The 25,459-nt window shown below is 46.0% G+C and overlaps 2 protein-coding genes across 10 annotated transcripts in view; one reads left to right on the forward strand and one right to left on the reverse strand.

Annotated features, from left to right (window-relative positions):
* Nucleotides 1-19,419, reverse strand: part of prkcab (protein kinase C, alpha, b) — a 69,893-nt gene extending 50,474 nt beyond the window's left edge. For both annotated transcript variants that reach the window (XM_061699737.1, XM_061699739.1), the window contains exons 1-2: nucleotides 19,250-19,419; nucleotides 19,145-19,176 (exon numbers count right to left, since the gene is read on the reverse strand). In XM_061699737.1, the coding sequence (XP_061555721.1) occupies nucleotides 19,145-19,176; nucleotides 19,250-19,419 (202 nt within the window). The remainder of the gene's footprint in view (nucleotides 1-19,144; nucleotides 19,177-19,249) is intronic.
* A 939-nt stretch (nucleotides 19,420-20,358) lies between these two features.
* cep112 (centrosomal protein 112) overlaps nucleotides 20,359-25,459 on the forward strand; it is a 103,232-nt gene continuing 98,131 nt past the window's right edge. For all 8 annotated transcript variants that reach the window (XM_061699729.1, XM_061699732.1, XM_061699736.1 and 5 more), the window contains exons 1-4: nucleotides 20,359-20,404; nucleotides 20,708-20,813; nucleotides 21,802-21,992; nucleotides 22,103-22,266. In XM_061699729.1, the coding sequence (XP_061555713.1) occupies nucleotides 20,375-20,404; nucleotides 20,708-20,813; nucleotides 21,802-21,992; nucleotides 22,103-22,266 (491 nt within the window). In that variant the 5' untranslated portion in view covers nucleotides 20,359-20,374. The remainder of the gene's footprint in view (nucleotides 20,405-20,707; nucleotides 20,814-21,801; nucleotides 21,993-22,102; nucleotides 22,267-25,459) is intronic.

Below are 25,459 nucleotides of genomic sequence, written 5' to 3' on the forward strand. Positions count from 1 at the left end.
ACACACATGCGTACCGTACACGCGCACACGCAGAACTCACACTCTCAGTACTGGGATGTAATTACGGGTGACAATTAGCTGGCAAATGCTCAGACCTGCCTATTGGCACACTGCAATGGCGCTTGACGGTGGAGAAGGGAAAATCCCTGAAGCCTTACTTGGTCAGCAGCAGTCTGACATGACGCTGGGGCAGGTCCTTGAACAAAAAAAGACTTTGGGGAAATTTAACGATTCATATGTACATTATTATTTTGGAAGTCAGCATTGACGAATTTGCTGATTTTTTATTTTTGTTTTGTTTTGTTGGGTGAATCTCTGCTCTCTTAGTCACTGCAAAACAAGACAAAACCATATGTGATGTACAAGTATTGCTTTGGCACCCTCTGGTGGCACCTGGGTGCCGAGCAACTACGTTGAACTGAGGGTAGGAGCTTCATTTAGTCAGGGCCTAGCTTTGTCTAACAACAAGAAGGAATACAACTTTTGTTCCTGTATGCTAAATGCCAATGTAAAAGGATCTCTTGGATCTGTTGAATTGATTGTATAATTACCGGGATTATTTTAATCATTGTCTTTAATGTTGATGCACTGCACTTTGAGCTCTAGAGTTAAAAGTTGATTTGAGTAAAGTAAAAAATCATGTTCCTCATATGTCTCCTTCACTGGATGCGACAGACGGAACATCCGATTTTTATTCCAAAACCGTTTCTCCTGGCACTTTCCCACACAGATTTGTGAGACATTTTGTCAAATAAACCTTCTGGCGTGTCAGGTTAGCTTTTAGCAAACACGCGGCGGCAAAATGACACCCCGGGTCGTACCCGTAATTGTACAATAAACTAATAACGTTATCCTGACAAGTTGGACGGGAGAAGAAGGAGAACAAAGTGAAAAGGAATAAATCTCCTGGATGACTCATGTGGCGACTGGCGAAGTGAAAGGAGCGCGGCTCTCCGCAGAAGCTTGCGTCCAAACATCGAGGAGTGTGCGAAGAGAGGCGACACGCTGACATACTGTCTCGTCCGCGATGCTACGATTCATTACTGTTAGCTTGTTTTGTTTTTTACCAGCCTAATTGCCTCGGCGCAGAGATAAGGCCGTTACAGAGCACTTTGCGCAACAGCGACGCTTCCTTCTAAGGGGATGCGTGTGTGTGTGTGTGTGTGCTGTGTTGTGTGCGTCAGGCAAATAGAAAAAAAATTAAATAAATAAAAGATCATTTCGCATCGTGTTTGTATGAATAACACTTCCACGTGAAAACGTCAGACATCACAGTGCGGAGTCGGCTAGCAGTAACCCTCTTCGCCCTCGCTGACCCTTTTCAAGTGTATTTCAACAGCGGCTAATCTGGTGATCTACCAAGTTGTAGCTATAACACAATTATGGCAGTTCTCCAGGAAAAAGGGTTATGGTGGATGGAGAGAGAGCGAGAGAGAGAGAGAGAGAGAGAGAGAGAGAGAGAGTAAATTGACTGTCTGTTGTACTAGAGCGGCTCCAACTACCGGAGACAAATTCCTTGTGTGTTTTGGACATACTTGGCAAATAAAGATGATTCTGATTCTGATTCTGATTCTAGCGAGAAAGATAGAGGGAGATAGGAAAAGAAAGACATTCATTCCAGTCATCACATCCTTTGGGGAGCCGGTTGGGCCGGGCGGGGGTCATCATCGCCCCGTGACCGTCTCGCCTCACCTCCGCCAGTCTCCCCAATTTGACTGCGTGGTGCAGGGATAACAATAGTAATAGGGTGGGTGGCGGGTTTTCACACTTCTCTCGCCTTGACTCCCGGGGCCCTCCCGGCGGTTGTCGGGCCGTGGGGAGATGGGGGTTCTCGACCGTGTCCCGTTTTGTAAGGAGCTGGCACGTTGCGGCACGAGAATCTGCTTCTTCTCACGACATCCTTCAACGGAAGAACAAGGCTGAAGGCTGACCATGCGTCCGCCCGCAGCGGCAATCCCCCAGTCAGCACGTACTCACAGTTACGCTTACTTCAGTTACTTTTGGGATAAATTGTATTTGTCAAGAGTAGTTTTTTGACGACATACGTTTTACTTCGACTTGGTAGTAAACGCCCATAGAAAAGAGATGATCAAGATGTAAGTTGGCAGAAGTCAACTTGTTTCTGAGTCATAAAATAAATGTCAGCGTTGCAGATAAATGTGCACGGGTGCATCCTGCTGGTGAAGATCAATATCATCAAATGATATATCATTCATTATTATCTCTGCCTTGTGGCCCTATTGCTCTGTTTCATATGTGTAAACAAAGTTAATTCGAGAACATTAAATGTGGCTGAATTCGCCTTAGTTTATGTTAGAAACAAAAAAGCAGTGGACTAGAGGTTGGCATGTCGGCTTCACAGTTCTGAGGGTCTGGGATCGAATCTTGGAACAAGTTTGCATGACCCCCACCCCCCCACATGCACAATTTTGGAATATGGGAGGAAGAAATGACCAATAATGATGCACGACCGTCTTTGTCCATCGTATAATATAAAACACTCCTTTTTTCTTTTGAAGGGGAGAGGCAAGTGCATTACCTCCCTCGGTTATTTTTAGAAGCAGGTTGGAACAGAGAGCGAGAACGTTTCCTCCCCACCTGGCTGGCGGATATTCAGAATTAGTACACAGGTGGTCCGCTGCTGATACAGGCGTCCGTGTGCAAGCAAACGCCGGCACAATGTGTGTGTGTGTGTGTGTGTGTGAGTGTGAGAAAGAGAGAGCAGTGAACGATGAGTCCGACGCCATTTCTGTCATCAGCTCACAAGTGGTGGGGGGAAATAAAAACAAAACAATGGTAGATTCATACAAAGGGCGAGCGGGAGCGCGGCGCAGAAGCGTTTCCCCACTGGGCCTGTGTCGGGCTCTCCTGAAAATTGGAGGAGTTCAAAGGTGAACCGTATCTGTTTACCATCGCCAGCACTTGCGCTCAACAGCGCCTCGGCACTGGAGCTGCTACAGGCGAAGTGTAAGAGTCAGAAATTCAAGGTGCTTTCACACTCACACTTTGGTGCCATTCCTGTTTACGTCAACGTCGTGCATTCGAACAAAGTGCAAACGACACAGGTCAAAATGGCTTGTAATACGCCGAACTTTGAATTGTGGACATTTTAAAACTTAATCGAAATAGCCACAGATGAGAAAAACACAATTAAAAATTATTTCACAACATTTGGTGAGATGTTAGTCGTCTCTAGTCAAGATTTGGTCCAAATAAAATCAAATAACCCAGTTTTCAACTGTGTCCCGTTCCTACGGTGGCCACATCACCTGAATTTAGACGGACGTTCGAATGGTCTATCACTAACTTATGGTAGCGCAGCAGTGAAGTCCTAATTACAGTAAATATTTGGATGAAAAATACTTCTAGGCTTTAAATATGAAACAGTTAACGCAGTGAGTACGGCGGAAAGCAGCATAATAATGACGTGACGAAGAAGAGTTTCACAACTAAGTGACTCAGTATGCTTCAGTCATATTAGTTGTTTATTGCGGAAGATTAAGAATAAATACCTGCGAGTATTGTAATATTGTCTGTCTACATGTGCTGTGTCCCAGTTTATGTTCAAGCCGACATTGAGCTAGTGGACTTTTCTAAGTTATGTTCTTTGCTCAAATGCACAATGTGCAATTCTCTTGATTTGAAGTTTGAAAAGCTTGAAGCAAGCCGTGTGTATTGACACCATTTTGTGCTCTGAAGTCACATTTTTATTCGCAACTCAAAAAACAAAACAAAACGGCAGAGTGACTGCCGAGGTACCACTGAAGTGTATCCATCCATCCATCCATCCATTTCCTTTAGCGCTTCTCCTCACGCGGGTCACGGGCGCGCTGGAGCCCATCCCAGCTATCTTCGGGCGAGAGGCGGGGTACAACCTGAACTGGTCGGCAGCCAATCGCAGGCACATACAAACGAACAACCAAGGGCAATTTAGAGTCTTCAATCCACCTAGCACGCAGGCTTTTGGGATGTGGGAGGAAACCGGAGTGCCCGGAGAAAAGCCACGCGGTCACGGGGAGAACATGCAAACTCCACACAGGCGGGGCCGTGGATTGAACCCGGTCCCTCAGAACTGTGAGGCTGACGCTCTAACCGGTCGTCCACCGTGCCGCCAGGGAACAAAGTGGTCGGCCAAAACAATTACAAGGATTACAAATACGCGAGCCTCAAGCGGGGGAGAAGTACAAAGAACAACGGCAGCCGGATCCGCAAACCGTGTAACCTCGTACGCACTCGTAAAGCGCTTCACAAAGACCGCGGATTGGAATAAACACGCAACGCTCAAAGAGACCAAGATAAGGTAGGCAAAACGATGAATAATCTTCCTCCTTGACGCAAAGAACGAAAAGTTCTCAAGGATTTATCATCCGCCACAACCTCAACATTCGTCTGTATGAATAGAACGACAAATCGCAGAGCAAAGCAAATCGCTCAAAAAATACTGCGCCAGTGTGCCTGCACAAAGAAGGGGGGGCATGGCAGGAGTACATTCGGCCTCCTAGACGGCCCCCGCGTCTGCTTCGGCACTGGGCTAAGCAAGCTTGACAGGCCGCGGCAGTTATCACTTTCTTCACAGATCTGTGTTTGTTTAGTCGTGTCAAAAACGCATATCAACATTTTTCTATGCCATTGTACACACGCTCTGGATACCGCACTAAAGCGTAATCAGGTTTTAATCCAACTATTACTCACATGTAAGTCTTAGTCAACCTTTCCCATTGATATACATAAAATATGCGGATGAATTCAAGCGGAGGTCTGGATCAATTATTCCAAACTGCAGGTGGGAGTGTTTGGCTGCCAGACATTTATGAGTCACGCAGTAGATACAATGACAAGGCATCATGAATCAAACATGATTGCGAATGTGCGCGCGCACACGCAGACACACGGCTACACGTTTATGCTAATGGGCGGACACTGAATGAATGCACTGACTTTTTTTCTTTTTCTTGCAAATACGACGTATTACATGCATAGGTTTTGGTCTTTTGCTCTCCTGAGCTGCAAGTATCAGGTGCCACATCGGTAGTAAGCTAATGCATCTGACTAATTGTGAGCCTTCTCGACGCTCTCGAGTCTGACACGGCGAGACGGGCTGTCGACGGGAGGCGATAACGAGCGCACGTGTAAACACGTGCTAAAAAAAAGCACAAACCTAATTATGCATAAATGTGGTAACACAGTCAGTGGCCGGGGGGCAATGAATTTCTTTATGGCTTCTAAATAGCAAAGGCTGAGGAGAAGATGAGGGACAAGTCCAGTTCTGGTACCTGGGGAGCGTCTGCTTCTTGTGAACACGATGAGTCCAAAACAAGGAACCTTTCTTACTCTTATGACCGCAAAGTTTGACATTTAAAAAAATACAAAAGCAGCAATTCAGGCTGCACTCAAAGGCTGAGAAAACTTCTTGCATCACCTTACAATTGCATCTTATGACAAATACCTCATCGGCTGAGAGACTCGTCCAACTTACGTATATCAATTGCATTTGACGAAACGGTGCGAGACGTCAGCTTGAACATTAACTCCGCATGACATTTCTTTCTGGAGGTGCCTCGGCTAAGTAGCGTGAATCAAACGCCAGCTCACGCAATAGTATGATTCATATTGCTACGCGCTGTGAAGAGGCAGGTCGCTCGGGCGAACAAACACGGCGCTCCAAAATTAGGCTGAATCATTCTCACTTTTGGCGAGTGTGGAAAATCAGGTAGGAAATCACAGGTGGAAAAAAAAAGAAAACAATGTTGGAAAACAAATATTTATCTGTCACATTCACACGCGCACACGCAGCCGCAAATGAAGATGTTTACAGCAGAAAATCACACGCAACAGCTCGTTGGGGGCAGGCCAAAGCGCATATAGGAAGACGTTCGGATGCTGCAATGACGACGGGCAATAGCTGAAACAAAGACTTGAAGACAAAGTTACTTGCGCATTTATGAGCTAGCTAAGAGGTGACATAATTTTGACATGGAGGCCAAGAGGGGTCTCAAAGACGCATTTTTATACCTTCGCATTAAATGATCACTGCTGCGATTCACTATACAATATCAAATGTGAACGTTTTCAACACAACCCCTTTAAGCAGTAGTAAGAAATATCGTTCTACGTTGCACTGTGGTTTTCATATAGACAACAAATAAATGAGTACAAATAAACGTGGCAGCATAGAGGAGATGTGATTAAAACCTCAAGAAGCAAACAGAAGTTTCTTTGCAAGCGTTGAAGATCAGGGGCCGGATCGATTAGTCGACCACTCACGTCTCGTCTTCCTCTTTATAATTGGATTATATTGTGCACAAACTGTTGGCTCGCTCTGCAGTGCCATCCAAGTCCATCTTTAGTTGTCTGCCGATTTCGCTGTGCACTCGCTCCCCAGCGTTACGGTAACACGCGAAATTAGCCGAGAGGTGACTGCGCAAGTACTTTTTATTTGCAGTCTGAACTGCACATCAAAGCCAAAAGGTAAGCGGTACCGCATGGAGTTTTGTCGGGTGTGCAGATTAGCGCCGGTTGACGGCTTCTGAAAGGCCTCGAAAATGGGCTGATTTCAGCAGGACGAGAAATTGGGTGTCTTCTTGAGCCGATTCCTTTTCACTAAAGCCTGACATTAACTTTAATGAGCCAAAACATCACAGCACCCCAACAAACAAGAATGTCAAAAAAATGCGAAACTTTATAATAATAATAATAATTTTAAAAAGCTCTCAATTCACACACAAATGCACTTACTGAATGTGAACTGTTTAGTTGAAAACAAAGCAGATATAGCACACAGAGATCTTCAAAGAATTTTCAGACCTTTTGGCACGAATGAAGTGAAATGAGATCATTTCCCGTGGCTCAGCGGTCCAATTGGGAATCACCGTGTTAAGACACCTGTGAACTGTTTACAAAACAATCCCATTTTGCATTCAAATAAGCGGTACAGAAAATGGATGGAAGGACGACTTGATGGCTGCCATTTAAGGGCAGAGCTACTCCGTCACGTTGTTACTTGAACAGCGCACTTGAAAGCAAACGCAGTGTGCGCTTCTCTGTGGCGTTCTTAAGCCCTCGAGAAGTGTACGTTGTTGTTTTTTTGTGGCATGAAAAGTGCAAAGCCCCAGAGAAAGGCAGTCATGTCGTATTGAGGTCAAGAGACTTGAGCCAGAAAACCTGGCCGCTGTGAGCGTAAAGCAATTGGCTCCACTGTCGTGTTGCTTCAGCAGCTTTCGTGCTGATTCACGGCACTGGACGGGCAGAAAGAACAAGAAGAAAGAAAGGGGAAAAAGAGCACGGCTCCTCTCATCACTCTGGATCTCCGCGCTGCTGCGAGCTAATTGGCTCAGTTCATCCACGCGGGCCGCGGCTTCGGCGGTTCGGAAGAGAAGAGGAACTCAAACAAAAGGCAGCAGCTGCGGTGAATTGGAGTTTTTTTCTGCTCACTGCCTCAATTAACACTTGCAACCTCGCCCATTTCTTGCTTTCGATCGATTATTTCGGTTTTTTTTGTCATTTCATTTCCAAAATTGGTAGAAATGCTGTCACTGAGCTGAAATGCCAAGTTCAGAAACACCTTGGGAAAGTATTTCACAGTGCTTCACTTTTTCCACATTTTGCTATGTTGCAACTGGGTATGGGCCGGTTACCGGTTTGAAGGTATACCACGGTTTTACAAAGTCCCGGTTAAAAAAAAAAAAAAACACTAAACACTACTTCCATCAGAGGTATGAGCTGTTTTTTGATTCTTGAGTCATCGGTGCTGGCAAAGCGTCATGACTCGTGACCCCCTCCGGCTCGCGACGGCGCCACCTCGGACTCCTTCGCTCGTCGAAAAAGTCGGTTCTATCGGGAGGAAGCGATACGTCCGACACGACGTCACATTTACTGTACAAACTCAAGGTAACGTTAATATGTATATTAATATAACACTGGCTTTGAATGAGCATTTGCAACCAGCTATTAGAGGTGACAACTGGTGAAATGAATACTAAAAACTTGCAGACTGGCAGATAACATGGCTAGCTCGTTTCCATATATATATGTATGTATATATATATATATATATATAGTGGTTTACAGAAATATAGGAATGAAATCCAAGCAATCTGTTTAGTAAGCGCTACAATGTTCCCCGAGACCATTCCATTATAATAAAAGGAAAGAATGCTGGCCACGACATCTCAACTGAGCGTTTGTGTATGTCCACGGATCAATAATGACATCACAGCAGATGTCCGCCAGCGGCGGGCATCACCGGGTAATTAGGAGCAATTTGAGATCCGCGGACAGTTCAAGGTTTGCAGCGTTTTTGTGGCAATCCACATAAATTGCTGCAAATACATTGAAAACACGAATGGGCCCCCCAAAAAATGGAGATAACGAAAGCTTTTTAGAGCCGGGTCTCTTTCCACTATGACCCCGTCCTTTTGATTTGGATCGCGGGCAAACACTCTTGTGACTGCGGCGGCGTCACGTATGCAGTTCACCCCTCCTTTCAGATCCAATTCCCCTCACCTAGTTCCGCCACCTCCGCGGCCCGCCGGGACAGATGGAAGTGCGCTGTCTTTTTTACTCCGCATCCCACCGGGACGGACTCAGCCGGCTGCCTTCCGACGAGCTGCCGACCGTCTGACATTTTGTGCCAATTACAGTCTGGAAGGGCAAAGAAGTCCGAATGCGCTTGTCGCGGCTACGGGATGGAATGTTTCGTATCAAAGGCAGAAGGCGCTTTGCCTTGTCATCGCATTTTGAACATTGGAATGCATGTAAATCAATGGGAACAAAACCAAAAATGTACAAGATCTCAGGTTGGCTCCTGATAGGTAATTTACTGCCAATTTACTGGAAATTCCCCACCCCTTCAATCTATACTCACGCACCCTCATTGTTGGATTCTAAGGTAATTGCTGATACCATTTGCAGAAACACAAAGGTACCGGTGCCGGTATGTCCTTTGGGAATCCCCGTTAGTGCTCGTGCAGCGGCATTAGCGCCTAAAAGCATCTCTAAGATGAACGACAGGGCCGTCCGTCCCTATGGCAACCTTTCCCTGCAGCAGAACCATTCCCACGGATTGAAACCGGCCGATCGACCAACTTTTAATTCCTTCGTGCCGAAGCGACGCTGAAGTTTCTTGCAATGTGATGTCAACTATCAGCCAAGGGTCGGGCTAGCTCCGCAATGATCAATTTATCATAATAATACGTTGAATGCGTCGTTTGTGAATGTGATTCAAGCGAGGCGTACTTCGGCCTTGGTTCACAACATTCTCAATCACGGGAGAGCGGAAATCTCAATGAGGAAACAAATCCACACAAAACAAGACAGAGTCCAAGACAAACTCCCTCTGGAGACTTCATCGGTGGGACCCTGTGCAAAAGAAACGCTGATCAAATGGAGACGAATTCCTTCTCTTCAATGTTATGGGATGGCAAAATAAACAGGGTGGCATATCGCTGACTCTCCCCTGTGGTGCCTGTTGCTATATTTGCTCGGAGCGGAGCAGGAAAGGCTGGGAAAGACGAGGACGAGGACGACGAGACGCTAACGTGACACCTTCAATTACACAATTTTGAACCACCGTTGGAAACATGATGGCATTCCCATAAGTAGCTGCTCGGCTCTTTACGTATTCAATTGCAGATGAGTGGAGGCCTTTATTTGTATGCATTTTGCCATCGTATGAAACATTATTAGCAGTATCTTCCAAATCCCGGGTGAAAGGCAGGCAAGCGTACGTAGGCGTAACACAAGCTCACACAAGCTTTTCCGCGTGTGTGAGCATTTTTGAAATGCCAGAAACAAAATGTCATTTTTGGAGCAATGCAATTTTGCCGCCTCTGAATGATGTAAAAGCGGACTCGGAGCCAAGTCGCAAGAAGGAGTCAGGCCGTATCTCTTACGACAAAACCGGGTCATTTCGGGTCACTGTGGAAATTGGTGCTGGGCACTTTTCCAGGTGTGCTGTCCCAAGTTTGAAAGACAATGGGCACCTGCATCCACGTCCCATGTACTCAGCGAGCGCTAAATCAAAGAAAACTTTGATGCAGTTTTCGGCTTCCCCCAAATTATCGGAGCGATTGATCGTAATTCATCATTTTGTTTGCCTCTTCCACTGGCACTTCCAATTCCATCACTTCAAACTTGATTTTGCACGTGCGGTCTTCACCACTTTTGCACCCGTTGCCAACAGTGGGGTGTGCGAACACATAAGTTAGCGGCCGCTATTTGGGATCTTAGTAAATCAGGCACTTAATGCCTTTGTGTCAACAATAACGTCTAGGAACTGAGATAATGACCCAATCCCAAATCTGACTCTTGCGTGTTTGGTGGAAAAAGTTCGATTTTGTGCTCCCGTCTTCACCAGGTCACTCTTGGAAAAGAGGTTTGAAATCTCAAGGAGGTTTTTTTCGGGTTAAATAAAGGATACTAATTTTCAGTCACATGAATGCATTAAATCCACTTTATAGGCATTTTCTGTATCGTGGGCTAATGTTCCAAAAGCAGCACGGTACCGAGCGGTCAGCATGTCCGCCTTGCAGTTTTGAGGCTTGGTGTGCAAATTTGAGCAAGATTGTAAAAACCTATGACTACATGAATTTCCCTCTTAGACAATCAAGGTGATGTATGTAGCCAATTGCCCAACTCGGTCTTATTTCCAGTTTAACAGTTCCTGAATGAAATGCGACCCTACTTGAAGTTGACAGCTTGTGAAAAAACAAACCATTTTCAGCACAGTGTGTGTGTGAGGTCACACGTGGGAGCAAATGTGCATATTTTGATGTGTTTACAGCATGGGATGTGTTTCCTGTGATGTAGACAGATGGAGTGGAAGGTAAAAAGAAAAGAAAAGAGCGAGGTGTGATGATGACTAAAAGCTGCGCCTCAGTCTCTTACTGGTTGCCCCTCAAAATGCGTACACACACGCACACGCTAGCATCCAGCACTACGGGAGGAGGAAGGAGGAAAACACGCGTCAGCAAACTGGCACACACATTTTCTAACCCCCCTGGATCTTTGTCCTGGTACACAAATATGATTTCTCTGAGGCTGGTGGAGTCCCACGTGTTCGTCTGAGGCCGCCGCTCCATTCCAATATTGTGCTTTTTTACACCGCAATACATTCGTTATTTAGCTTTTCCCGCGGATGTGTTTATCTCTGCACATGATACACTTTTCCCTTTGGCTTTTTCAGGTCACTTCACGAAAGAAGGACGATGCTGAGTGGCGGGAAAACAAATAAATAAATAAACTTCCACAACTGGTCTCACGCTTGTTTGATGAGAAGGCGCAAGAGTGAACCTGTAGACTGCTGGGTTAGCATCACGCGATAGCCGCTAGCTAGCTACCCTAACATCCGTGCGGAGATACTTTCAGGTAAACATGGCTGACAACGCTTGTTTTAGCCGACTGGCAAAATGGATGACGAAGTCCGCTCGAGTTGTGGCAAGTTTTCGTCGCCCACTTCGCTTCCCGCTGCTCACAGCACGTCGAGTAAAGAGGAGTCAGCGATGAACCATCGCTTCAGTTATCTTGTCAGTTCTATTTTAGAACTTGTTGGACTCTAAAAAGCAGACTTGTATTTATTTTGACTCACTTTTTTGTTGTTGTAGTTCACACACAGAGGTTACATGGCATCTTGTATAATGTGTAACTCGACCAGACTGTACTTTCTTCTTCATCTCTCATTTCTCCTCTGTCTCTTATCTATGTACTCCTTTTACACAGTGCCCCCTAGTGTTCAGACGGAGAAAATAAAATGAAATTTATGGCATGATTGTTAGAAAAACCTGCAGTTGGATGTTAAAATGACAGTAATGACAAGTTGTTACTGTAACAAGTTTGAGCAAAAATTTGAGCAAAATCTATGTCATGTTCAAGAAAATAGTGTGTTTTTGAACAATGATTGTTTCAAAAAAGAAAATCACATTTCATTAGGGTTAGTTTTGCCAGACACAACGGCATTATCAAGTGTCGGTACTTGGTACTGGTCAGTAATCAAAAGGAAGTACTTATACTCCTAACCAGTGTGAAAAAGTGCAGTGGGTTTTCTCTGGCTTCCTCCCACATTCCAAACAAACCCAAATGACGAAAAGTGCTACAACAAATTGTAGGACGACTGTTTTAAAACAGAAAACAAAACAACCTTTCCTGCTCGCTACTGACAAACACACACAGTATAATCTGCAACATACTGTATATGATGGCGTTCATCTCCCAGTGATCTTTTCATAGACGAGTAACACCTTTTATATGTATTAAAAAAAAAAAGGTCTAACTGTAAGCCTGATTACTTTCTGTCCTTGCAGCCTCAAGCATCTCTCATTTAAACGGGCGGCCCTCTGCTCGCTTCATGTGGGTCAAACCTGAACCTCTCTTCAACCCCAAAATTGCCGCAGGTGTAATCATTCAGCACAGCTGGAGAGGTGCGGCGCGTCGACGCGAGCCGAGCGCTCCGCTCTAAATTCCCCCCGTGGAAACGGCAAAGCACGCACGCACGCGCGCACACACACAGCACTACTTTATTGATCTATTCAGCGCCGGTCCAAGACGTGAGGTCACACCGACGGCTTATGATCCGTTGTTATGGCAACTGATGGGCAAGGTGGATAAGAGTCGGGAGCGTTGACGGGGTTAAATGTCTCACGCTGATTCCGTTTTTGCTGTACATCCTTGCGGGCTTATTACGCACTTCGCTCGAGAAAAACACATCGAGCGAGTTGTATTCCCTCTTCAGGGGGCCTCTACTTTGGACAATGACGGCGACGTGTGTCACATGACCACTCGGGAACGCAAACACATTCGGCCTGTTCACTTTTTACTGCGCAAATTCACGGTTAAAGTCCCTGTAAAGTGAAGATAAATATGTCTTTGAAATTTGACGCACCAGAGAAGAATGTTGTTAAATATTAATGAGCAGACAGGGTATCAGTATTTCATTTTTTTTAAATCATGATTATTATTAATAGGTTTTCACATGCTTGAAATAAAACTGACTAAACTTAAACTGTCTTCTTTCATCTGTGTATGTTTGCCATGTTTTGCCTAGTTCTCGTCAGAACCTTGTTTCAGATTGCAGAAACTGTCACACGCAAATAAGATGCTTGATGCTTTGAAGTATTTTTTTCCCCTTTTGTTAATAGGTATGGGCTCACACACACACACACACACACACACACACACACACACACACACACGTAAGGAATAAAGCATCCTTTCAATTTCAAAAACAAAAGCAGCCACAAGACTTCTCGTTTCTTCAAGTACTGTTTTGCCTCTTATGTCAGAGAGGGAGGTTATGAGGGAAAGCGCATGTGTCATCTTGTTACACAGCTTTGCGTCTCAGCGAAAACACGGCGGCAGCTCTCCCGACAATTAACGATGCACTCCCGCCTGAGCGATGCCTCCCCAAAAAGACGTCTTCTGAATGTCACCGGATGAATTTGTGTTATGCAAGCACAACACGCTGACATGATCTTCTCAGACAGTCAGCTAAAATGAAATATTGCACTTGTGGCGGTCACTGCTGCGCGGAGAGATGTGAAAAACATCCTGGTGGGGCGCACGGTTTGGAATATCGCGGCAACGTTCGTTTCGGATTCAAAGCAACTACAGAAATGAACGCTGGAGAGCCTCCGGCGAATCCTCGCTTATGGATCGTTTTGGATCGAAGGGATTCATCAAAGGAAATGCTCACCTGGGGTACACGAGCGCCGTTACCTTGGTAACCTTGACACCCCACGCTGCCTTATCTGAATCAGGAAATCAGGCAAAACGCCGGTGGTGGACTGCAAGATTGTGTGACAAGGCAGGACAGCGTGCAGGCCTCACGCGTGAGAAGTTGTGGGTCACTTGTGGCGCTGGGACGGGCGGGCACGGTGGCTACTTGCATATGCGCCTAAAAGTCGGTCTTTTCTGGCCGATTAAGCCCGCGGGGATTTACAGACGCATGCTGACACACAATATGCTGTTTAGATACTTGTAGTACACCACGAGATTGTAACGTTCTTGATGTTGCCTTCAAAAGCAAAATATACACTATGTTTTTTCTCTCAACCGCTCAGTCAGGAAGTCGCGACGGAGCCATTTTGGGTGGGTCACGGACATCCATCCATCCGTTTTCTGTGCCGCTTCTCTTCACGCGGGTCGCGGGCGTGTCGGAGCCCATCCCGGCTACCTTCGGGCGAGAGGCGGGGTACACCCCGAACCGGTCGCCAGCCCATCGCAGGGCACGTAGAAACAAACAACCATTCGCACTCACATTCACACCTACGGGCAATTTAGAGTCTTCAATCGACCTATAGAACGTATCAGATTAAACGATATAAAATCCAAATCAATTACATATTGATTCTTGATCAATGGATGTGCAGATGGAATGTTGGCCATACGTTGGCAGCCGTCACATGACTTGCGACCCGGCACGGCCGGCGCCGGCGTTCCGAACGCCCACGCGCTTCTGCTCCTCGATCGGTTAACGAGGCCCGCCTACGTGGCGGCCATTGGGGCTCGGCGAGCGGCCTTGGCGGAGTTTTGCGTTTGGACCGTGTCACAACGCGAAGCTGACAGGAGAAGACGCGGCGGTGCCCACGTGCGCGGCCGGTGACCCGAAGAGCGCCGCGGACGACTCCAACCGCGCTCGGTGGTGCGCTGATACGTCGACGTTTCATGTGATTGGAAAAAGTTTGGAAAATAAAACTGAACAACAACACGGACACTTGGACTGTTACTACAGGCTGCAATATGCTTCGTTTTGTAGAGCATCATAAAATACGTCAAACACTGAATAAAGTCGCAACTAAACTACAGTGGATACGTTGTACTGCGGAGATTAAAGTGCTGAAGTTGTGTTTTGCGCTTGACTTGCACTTGAAAAGAGCAGAAAACGTGCGTTTTCATCAGCTCGATATGGAATGACCCATTTAGGGACATTTGATTTTGGCCATACAGAAAGAAAGAAAGAAAGAAAAGAAAGAAAAGACAGAAAGAAAGAAAGAAAGAAGTGCCTTTGTAACAAAGAGATGAAGAAGATTTGCTCCACTAAGAAGCAAACAGGGAGCCAACGGTGCCCTGAAGGTCCAACGTAAAGTAAACTGAATCTTAATTCACTCCTTATTCATCTTTGTCCTGGATGTTAAAAATACACTTGTCTCCAATATGTAAATGTACGCATTTATTTCAGCTAAAGACTCACTTATTACCTATTAAGGGCGCTTTATTTGTACAACATTTGTGGAATACTTTTGACATTAAAGACTCCACATATTGTAACATTATAGGGAACTGCTTGACAACATTCTGTAAGATTCCACATTTGAATTAATCTGACAGACTGTTTAAATGGCGCAAGAGGTGCTGCTGTTTTGGTGAGCAACAGTCAATGTCCGCATGTGAACAGTAGCAGCCGAGAAAGCGAGGTCGGGAAGCTTCCTCGAATTGACACATTTGACGGTTCCTTTCCATCCTTTCACCCTCGTCTTCTTCCTCCTTTTCTACTTCCAGCATTTCTCCCCATCGCTCGTGTTCAGCCACGTTTCTTGCTGCCAGACATAGGGCCCTCCTCTCACCCCTCCAGAAGGCGCTCTGATTTCCCACAGACGCTGAACTTCAGAAACCGCGGGGGGTTGGGAGGAAGAGTACAGCAGACCGCGCTAACCGCGACCTGCTCGTTCGCTTCTTTATGGCCTAGCCAAAATATGTTTTTCATACTGTTGTCTTAAAACTGGACATCGAATGTGTTGATATTCCCGACGGGTGGCGCATGGGCTAAGGAAGTTTAACTTGGGCGGATAGACAAGAATGGATTTGACCTGTTTGACTCACTGAAGCAGGGGCATCAAACTCATTTTGTCTCTCCGAGGGCCATTTTGACTGGGAACTCATCGAAATGTATGAACGCCTCACATGATTACGTATACACAACAAATTGATGGATCATCTGTCCATGCAAGCACAACACCCTAAGAGATCACACATCTAATCCGTGCAAATCAACTAAACTAAACACAAACATTGGAACGCATGCGAGCAGGATGAATTTATTCCTTCCCTGAATTCAAAGTTCAGTAGCCGAGTCGTTCAAATGAAAATGTCTGCCCTAACTGCCGTAACGTATTCAAACGCTGAGACGCCAACAGACAAAGTCACATCCTGGATTATCTGTAATGTCAGAAGCCGGGAATTAAAAATAAATCCTCGGACGAAATGGAGCTTTCCTGCTCGTTAAGGCGTTATCGGTACCGCGCAGCCGAGCCGAGGCCTCTCGTGCCGTGCGGTCCAGCTCGGGCCGCCGAGCATTTGCTAGGCAGAGCGCTAAGCGGTGTTTGGCAACAACGACAAGCAACTGTTTGCTGAAGAAAACATCTTGGACAAAAGAGAACCACTATTTACCTTTCCCTGAAGGTTTGGTCGGGAACTCATTAACTGTTCAAAACGTTCCGAATTGTGAAGCTCCAATTTCTCCAATTTACAGCTCGTGGCAAAACAATGCAAGTCTACAAAACCCAACTTCTACCGAGTCCTCTGAATTTGTGATGCATTTGACTTCATTTCCTTGGTAACTATTGGACAATTAGTATCGCGATTAATTGTTACTTTTTAAATCATGTTTTAAATGAATGCTGCCGACCAGTTGAGGGTGTTTCGCCCGAAGTCAGCTGGGATAGGCTCCAGGTGTCAAACTCAAGGCCCAAGGACCATATCCGGCCCGCGGCAACATTTTAAGTGGCCCACGAAAGCAAACGATGTGTCAACTTTCACGATTCTTGCTAAAATCTGTGCCAAAATTACAAATTGTCTTATGTAATAAATAATGTTGAAATATTGCAAGCATTTTTTTTTTTTTTTTTTTTTTTTTACTAACCCCTTTTCACAGTAACAATAGTTGAACAAACCATTACCCTTCTGATTTCAGAACTAGTTATCCATCAATTTGTAGCACGCACAGGAAGTCTGCTATCCCGTCTTTGGGGGTCGGTCACGTGACCTCGTGCACAGCGCGCAGTCCAATGGCGAGCGTCCAGAATGCGTGCAGTCCGTCACACCTGCGCCTTGTTGAGCACTAATTGCTCATCAAGGCGCAGGTGCGCTGTTGCTAGGAAGGATAAGAGCGAGCCTCGCACGCTTTCTCTCATTTCGGTGCTGCCTTCGCTCAGGGTGAAACTTCTGAGGCGTGCATGTTGCATTGACTTTGTTTGGGTTTTTTCCCCCCTTCTCAGCTGGCAGCCATGACTCTTCGAGCTCTTTTATGGTCTGTTTTATTCATTTGTTATGAGACATTTATAAGGCTACTTTAAATTCCCTATGGTCAATCTTGACATTTTAACAAATGCTGGGATATTAGTGATTGAGTTGTAATTTGAGTTTGAATTGTACTGTCCAAAAGAAGTATTAAAGGCTTTCACAGTGATTGCAGACTAATTGCAAATGAAGTCCAACTCTTGAAATAACTTTGCAGTGCTGTATGTTGCACCTGCGGCATCTTTAACTTTTGAATTGCTGATTTTTAGGGTAACTATGGTCTCTTTAGGGAAGACGTCATTTTAAGAGGAGGTGACTTGGCTCAATTGTAAATGGAGACCAGGAGTGTGCAATGTCGGAAAGTTTATATAAACTTAGAAATGTTGGGACTTTTTAATATGTAAAGTATGAAAGACTTTGTTTTAAAAGGGGGCTTTTGCAGACTTGAGTACCCTGAGATGACCTTCAATTTGGTGCTATATTAAAAGTCTCCTATTTTATTGTGACCCTCTAACATGGACTTGGTATAAAAGTGTCATTCATTTGGGGGGAAAAACCACCTTTTGTTTTGTCCAGAAAAGGCCCCTCCCTCTGACAGCGACTTCTGTTTGAGCCACTTTTGTATCCACTTTGTCTGTATTTGGCTAAGACCGCCCCTTTCCTCTGATTGGTTGCCTCCGTGTCGTGAGCGTGCGGGAGTGGAGCTCTTTGTAAGTGATTTAGATAAGCTGGAGAAATTTCAATGAGCTGATTTTAAAAAAAATAATAATAATAATTTGCAACTGGGGAACACGTGGACCATTTGGTTTCATATTTCACCTTTGAGGCGCCATAGACATTACCTCCCAAAATACTAGAAAGTTTGGCAAAATGTCCTTTATTTTTAATGACTGGTTTTAACTAAAAATAATAATTTGAGGACTGTTATTTATTTTTTTGCAGTGGTTCCCTGGTTTGTTGTCTGCTCTTTAATGGCACTGCTGGTTTGTCAGTGAAAAAAGGTGAGGCCTTTTATTGCAAATCATTCCATTTAAGCAACATGTAATTGATTCCAACTTTTTGTTGTAGTTTACGGAGCTGGACAAACTCCTAACGCGCAGAACCCACTGGCTGCTGAAGACCCTGCCAACGTCTGGCAACCTGCCCCACGCACACTTGGGGCTCCTGATGCAGAGGGGCCCAACATGAGTGGGTACTCTGCACCGGCGGAGCCTCGCAGCGCTCCAGAGTACCTGCCGAGCAACCCGGGGCGGCCTCCTCGCCGCTTCTATCCGCGGCCAAGCGGGTCTAATGCGGCGCGGTCTGGTCCCGGCCATCGAAACCAGAACGGAGGCCGCAACGATCCCTTCTTTGAGAGCGTCTATCAAGTCCACCTCGAGGGGTCTCCGGTCTTATATTACCCCCCCGTCGGAGGTGTCCGACCTGCATACCCATCCGAGACTGGGTGGCCCTTCAAAGTTCCAAGAGACCCCTCGCCCGGCGTTCCCGCCTGGCCTCCGCACGATGAAGAGGACGAGCTCGAGGATGAGCTGGAACCGGAGGAGTCGCCGACCTACGTGGTCAAGTCCAGAAATGGCCACGAGCGAGGCGGCTTTGTGTTCACCAAAGCCAGCTACACGCCTCGAGTTGTGCACCCACTGGCTGGGTACCCCTACTACTACTATGCCAAGAAGCGCCATGCAGCCAACTGAGGGCGTGCACCGAATTTGTCTTCATTTGTAAACTTTTCTCACGTGAATTAAAACGTGCACTTTTCACATTTTGGTGTTGGAATCGTCTTTGCGATCAAAATGGAGCAGCTGCACAGTAGCGCGCCCCATTTGTAAACTAGCAACCAGCTTACTCCTTTCTGCCTGTAAATAAGACAAACTGGCATTGTGCCAGAATGTCACGTTTCAAACCATGCGTGAAAGTTTACCTTGGCATTGGAATCCTTGTTTGCCGAATCCCCTGCAATGTAAACAAACGAGTCAGAGCTGCAGCTAAACTTCAGTTGAAAGCTGAAGCCCGACTGTGAACTCACCAGATGAAGTCCGTACAGTGGCTGCAGAAGGTCGGCTGCTTGAAAAACCTCGCGGTGAATTTGTGATTTTTCACTTCGTGCACGTTTTTCTGCCGCAAAGCGCCTTTGCGGGCGAATCGGTTGCCGATCCCCGCGGAGTCGTTATAATGTAAAAGGTGGTGGTCTGCCATTGTGGGTGGTGGGGGGGGGGGGGGGGGCAACTAACCCAAAAAAAAAAAAAAAAAAAAACCGTAGACTGCGTCAACTTGTGTGGAGCTGTTGCCTCTTCACCCCTCTTGACAGCTCGCACGTCGCTTCTCTGTCTGAGCCACCGGCAAGCGCTTCTTTTTCATTCAGGCTGACGTTTGCGACGACGCGTTCACCGACTGTGGGATTTCCTCGTTTCCACTGGTACAAACCCGAGCAGTGGCGTACAAGACCACTATTGAAAAGAGAAATGGACGTCACAGTGCTGAGTATATTATTCGGGCTTTTTGTTTAAAATCCACTCAAACGGCCTGAATGGTAGGTAACACAAACTGTCATTGAACGCGGCAGAAACCAACCGAAGCCTTGCAAGTTGCAGGTGTTTGGCGTCGCTGTGTGGACAGAAGTAGTGTTGCATCCAAGTTGTCCGTAAAGCACAATGTGTGGTCACGTAATAGACTTGAAACTTTTACTCTCGGTTGACCAAAGGGTGATACAGTAATGTAAATACTTGAAAATGAACGGTGAAAGTCACTGAAATGGCACTCGGATCCCCAAAATAGTCACCATTTGTGTCCAATTTTATGACCCATATTTGTTTTATGGGAACCGCTGTGTTATGTATTTATTGCTTGCTTTTAAAGTGCTTCACAAGTACGGATCGTGGCTAACATTTTCTTGATTTACAGACTATGAGACCGAGCTATGCAACTAAACAAACACGCAGTTTATACATGTGCGGGTTAAACAAACAAACAAAATCATTCCGTGTCTTTATTTTACCTTTTTTTTTTTTCCCCGTCAAATTTGGGATAACTACCACCTCATTTCAAATTTAAGAAGAATTTGCAGACTAAGAAACTAGCGAAGAAGAAGGTTTCCATAGCAACCGTCATGGGAACCGGAAGTGGCGTAAAGCGGGGGACGCTGAGATTTTGAATGGAAGTCAACTGTGTAGCGCTTCTCAAGGTAAAAAGCAAACGTAACCAAAAGTCAACTCATTTGATTTTGCTGCGTACTTGTCGCCATTATTCATTTCCGCTTATGAAGTGGATGTTGCGTTGTAAGGAGCAAAAATGTCTGGCGAACTTTTACGCTGACTTCCTTTCACTCTGCTTGTTTGTTGTTAGCCTGCAATGTTTTGTTTGCTGTCAACAATGTCTCTGAGCTCCCAAAACAACCTTATAACAGATTGTATCAACCTAACGGGACATCATGTTGTGCTGCCGGCACGACGCAACTATCATTTGTCATCTTTGTTTGACCTTTCAGGACGTGATGAACAAAAATGAGGATTCGGTGGAAAGACTCAACTCGGAATTGAACAATTGGGTTCTGGAGATGAAACCGTATGTCCTCAAACACCCCAACAAGACTGGTAAGAACTTTTACTCGATGTGTTTTAATTTGACATCTTTACTATTATTGGCAGTTCTACCGGTGTCAAACTCAAGGCCCGGGGGCCGGATCCAGCCCGCCGCATCATTTTATGTGACCCGCGAAAGCAAATCATGTGCGTCGACAAAATGCTTTTTTGCTAAAATAGCAAAATTGCAAATTGTCTTCACTTTTAATAATGTTGATATAATGTGAGCATTTTTTTTGGTTACCAAGCTCCTTTGAACGTAAATTGAATAATAGTTGAATAAATCATATTTTACTGGCTTTGTTGTGATTTTCAAACTATCCATCCATCAATTTGTTGCGTATATGTAAAAATAAACATTTACATGGTCTTACTGTCATAACGACCCTCTGAGGGAAAACTTACCTACGATGGTGCACACGACAAAAATGGCTGTGACACCTTTGCCCTCGTGGCTCGCACGTCTGCTTCACAATTCTGAGGTTTGAATCTGTTTGCATGGTTTTACTCCGGGTACTCTGGCTTCCTCCTGAATTCCCAAAACAAGCATGCGAGGTTCATTGACGACCGTAAATTGTCAATCTGTGGGAATTCAAATAGTTGGTGGTCTCGATATGTGCCCTGCGATTGGCTGGCGACCGGCAACCCTGACCCAAAGTCAACTGGGATCGGCTCCAACTCACCCGCGACGCTAACGAGGGCAAGCGTTACGTTTACTATTATGGTTGTAGTTTTCAGAGCTGTAAAACTGCATCTGTGCACAGCAGCAATCGACCGAAACCGACGAATGCTACCGTTTATTTTTAAAGGCAGAATCTGTGCTTTTGTATTGGAGCCCACTACATTGTGTAGGTTTATCAACACTTTATATCCCCAATAATTTTGTATCAAAGGAGAAATAGTACACATTTTTCTTCGGACGCCCAACTATTTGTATACAAGCAATGTAAATGATTTTCCATATATGTTTTACAATATATACCTCCTTCTTTGACAACAGAGCGTCAGCACTGCGCCCTGTGGATAAAGAAGCTGTGCGACCCGGCAACATGCGGCTCAAGTCTTCCGGGTCACAAGAACCGCAATCTGCACGCCCGTTTGCTTCTTCACATGCTTCAACGAGGCGTCCTGGAAGGCCCGTTTGCCAGCAGACCACCTGCCGGCAGCCTCAAGACACTTCCCGCGTACATGGTAACAATAACCAGTGACACATCTCAAGCCTTCTGCGTTGAAACAAAATGAAAAATGCTCATTAACTGACAGAAAAATCTTAAATGCGCCATTTTGTATGAATGTTTTAGTCCATTTACTTTGACGAGCCACTGATTGGTCGGCCCGTGGACCACAGCGAAGCGACTCTGCCCGCCTGGGTGGCGGGAGAGCTGGACGACTGCGCCGATGACAGTTTGGGTGCCGCCCTGCTGAAGGACAGAACCGCTTCCACGCCAAATGCTGCTTTTACCAGGTACTGTTTTGCTGTACCATTGTCCATGTTTAACTCATTCACTGCCATGGACGTTTATATTCGTCAACTGGAATCCAACTTCTTTCTGCCACCTACATACAGTGTATAGACATGAAGTACATTTCAACGGGTAGGCGTGGAAGAGGGTCTCGCCCAGCTTGTCTGTCAAATTCCGGTTTGTAAATGACTGTAATGACAAACAGATCCCTGTAAATGGCAGCGTTGCATCACTTTGGATTTAAGGTCAGCTCAGCTTTTGAGTAGAAGATCAAAATATTGGGCAAGCCCCAATATCCCGTCGAGTGTGAGGAAGAGAAATGCCGTCACGATTTAAAGTCCGATGCCTGGGCATGTTTCTTTCACAAAAAGCTTGTTTTCTCTACTTTTTGGTTGAAAGATTACAGTGGATAGAGAGACTGCTGTTGTGTAGGCAGAACAAAAACCCTGAAATTTTCAGAGCAAAAGCCTTGAAACATTTCAATATTGCTCTGGAAAACAAAAGAACTATCTGGAAAAATGATTTTCAAAATCCATTCATTATCCATTTTTTTTTACCACTTATCCTCAGTAGGGTCGCGGGCTGCTGGAGCCTATCCCAGCTATCTTCGGGCGGGAGGCGGGGTACACCCTGTACCGGTCGCCGGCCAATCGCAGGGCACATACAAACAAACAACCAGTCGCGCTCACATTCACACCTACGGGCAATTTAGAGTCTTCAATCAACCTACCACGCATGTTTTTGGGATGTGGGAGGAAACTGGAGTGCCCGGAGAAAACCCACGCAGGCGGGGCCGGGAATTGAACCCCGGTCTCCAGAACTGTGAGGCAGATGTGCAAACCAGTCGCGCACCGTGCTGGCGATTTGAAAAATATGTAATATTATTTAATATTATGAAATTGGCCTTGCCCCTGATATACACCCTCAGAGAAGTAAAGTTGTGTAAATAACCCCCCGACCCCCCCGTCTATAGGAGGATATACAGTACAGCTCTCCTGCCTAAGACACATTCCATATTTACTCAAGCAGTTGCTTTTGATGCTCCTTAACCGTGTGAAAACATTGAATGTGGCAGCGAAGGCAGAAATTCATGGCTTATTTAGAGATGGCCTTCACATTTGCTCAGCGGCGCGATATCTGAAGAGCGAAAGGCATTGCCCGCTCCTTGCATCAGTCTGCGGGAGCTGTCCATTTGGACTGTTCAAAGAGGCAGCGCTTCAAAACAGCAGGAGAGCACTGGGAGACGCTCAAATCTTTTTCTTTTTTGTTTCCCATCCGTCCTCTCCTCCCCGCGCTTTTGCTGTCATTGAGGAGAAGGCTCAACAGCTCGTTTGGCCAACCAGTCATGCGATGTGAGCTTTTGATTTAGGGCGAGGTCGAGCCGATCCCAGCCGACTTTGAGTGAGAGGCAGGGTACTGGTCACTAGCCAATCGTAGGGCACATTATAGACTGCTATTCACACTTGAATTCAACCCTATTTGAGTCTTTAGTGAAGCTAACATGCGTGTTTTTGGAATGTGGGAGGAAGCCGGACGACCTGGAGAAGGCTGGAGCTGAGATTCAAACCCAGAACCTCACAACTGCGAGGCGGCCCACTGTGCTGCCCAGCTTTTTATTTACTGTATTCCCACCTTTGCCTTTGTAGCTAGGCTGGGCGAAGATCCAGAGCCACTTTCGAGCAATGGCGGGCACATGCAACAGATCTGCACACATATTGACAAGCTGGCGGCTTCGTAATGAAGTGCTGAAGTCTGCCTTTTTACACGCTCATTTGACCAAGAATTGCCTCTGTTAAAAACTATCAAATGATGTCAAATTCCATGTATAATTATTAAATATCTGATTGGAATGTCTGAACGCAATGCTGGAAACCTCATTACAATGGGGGCGCAATCCTTAAAGGAGCCACACGATGGAGCCACTGGCTAATATGACGCCCGGGTCCAAGTGGAGGAATGTCGTGGAAAGAAATGTCTTGGAGGCGAAAGGATCATAGCAGTTAGCTTTGGGGATTAATGTCTAGTCTGATCACGTTTCACTGATGTCACATTCTGTCCGGACAAGGCAGGCGATGTTTGAAAGAAAGAAAAGCGGCCATGTCCGAGCTCATTTTGACCGTCTGGCTTCCAGCGTTAAGTTCACCGATGTAGTTGAGTTGATAGCTCCACTCTCTTGGGCCTCCCTTTTATGTCCTTTTTTTCCCGTCTGACCTCTGTTTCCCATCTATGTGCTTTTTCATCCGCATGTGAGAACTTTTAACCCTTCACCCGCTTTCCCGTCGTCCTCCTCAGGTTTTTCTGCGACAGTCAGATGGTCCTTGCGGTGGCAGAAGACGGTCACCGGTGTCGTTAGAAAACCCCGAGCGGCCCCTGGCTGGCTCACTGATCTTGCCTTCGAGGGGGTGCGCGTTTGGCGGGGTGTTTACGTCCCAAGGTCAGACTGATTTCCTGGTGCTGCCCGAGGCCGGCTGCGCACCTGGAGGTCAGGCCGGCGCAGTGATGTCAGGCTGCTTTAATCAGCCGAGCTGCAGCTTCTGAGGCTCTTCGTGCTGTTCTCATTTTCCTCCCTACGTGCGTGTGCGTGTGTGTGTGTAACTGGCCTGACTTGCCACAGCTTTGATCTTGGAGCCTCAGACTCCAGACACATCTGATTCAATTATCCTCATCCACCTGTTGACTTAGAGGCCCGAGATTGCGAAGCTCGACACCCACCCGCTACCCCCCCGGTCCAAGTTTCATGGCTGGATGTGCTTAAGCACGACTCGCGCTGCAGCTCAGACATACCAGAATGTGAGCCAGCACACAGTGAGACATTTTAATAGCAACGTTTCGTCAGGAAAACCAATGAAGCAATATGAAGTCATTAACAAGTTATTTTATTTATTTATTTTGTTTTGCGCTGTCTCAGTTTGGGCTGGGCATTCAGGCCTTGAAATTCAATCTCAGATCTTCCTCACAAAACTCGTAATAATAATAATTTTAAAGACCCTTTAAAGGGAGTTCAGAGATTTGTTTCAAAATACATTATCCATTTGTTATTGTTTCCAGATTTTTTTTTTTGGGGGGGGGCATGACTAAAATGGCACCCAGTGACGGCCAGCGAGTGCTTTCGTTTGCATCAACAATTATCCAGCGTAAATGTTAGCTAGCTGTGCTTAACCCCGAATCTTCCCTTCAGATAGTTCGCTGGCACGG

Source organism: Phycodurus eques, chromosome 16 (assembly GCF_024500275.1).
Source record: "Phycodurus eques isolate BA_2022a chromosome 16, UOR_Pequ_1.1, whole genome shotgun sequence".
NCBI lineage: Eukaryota > Metazoa > Chordata > Actinopteri > Syngnathiformes > Syngnathidae > Phycodurus > Phycodurus eques.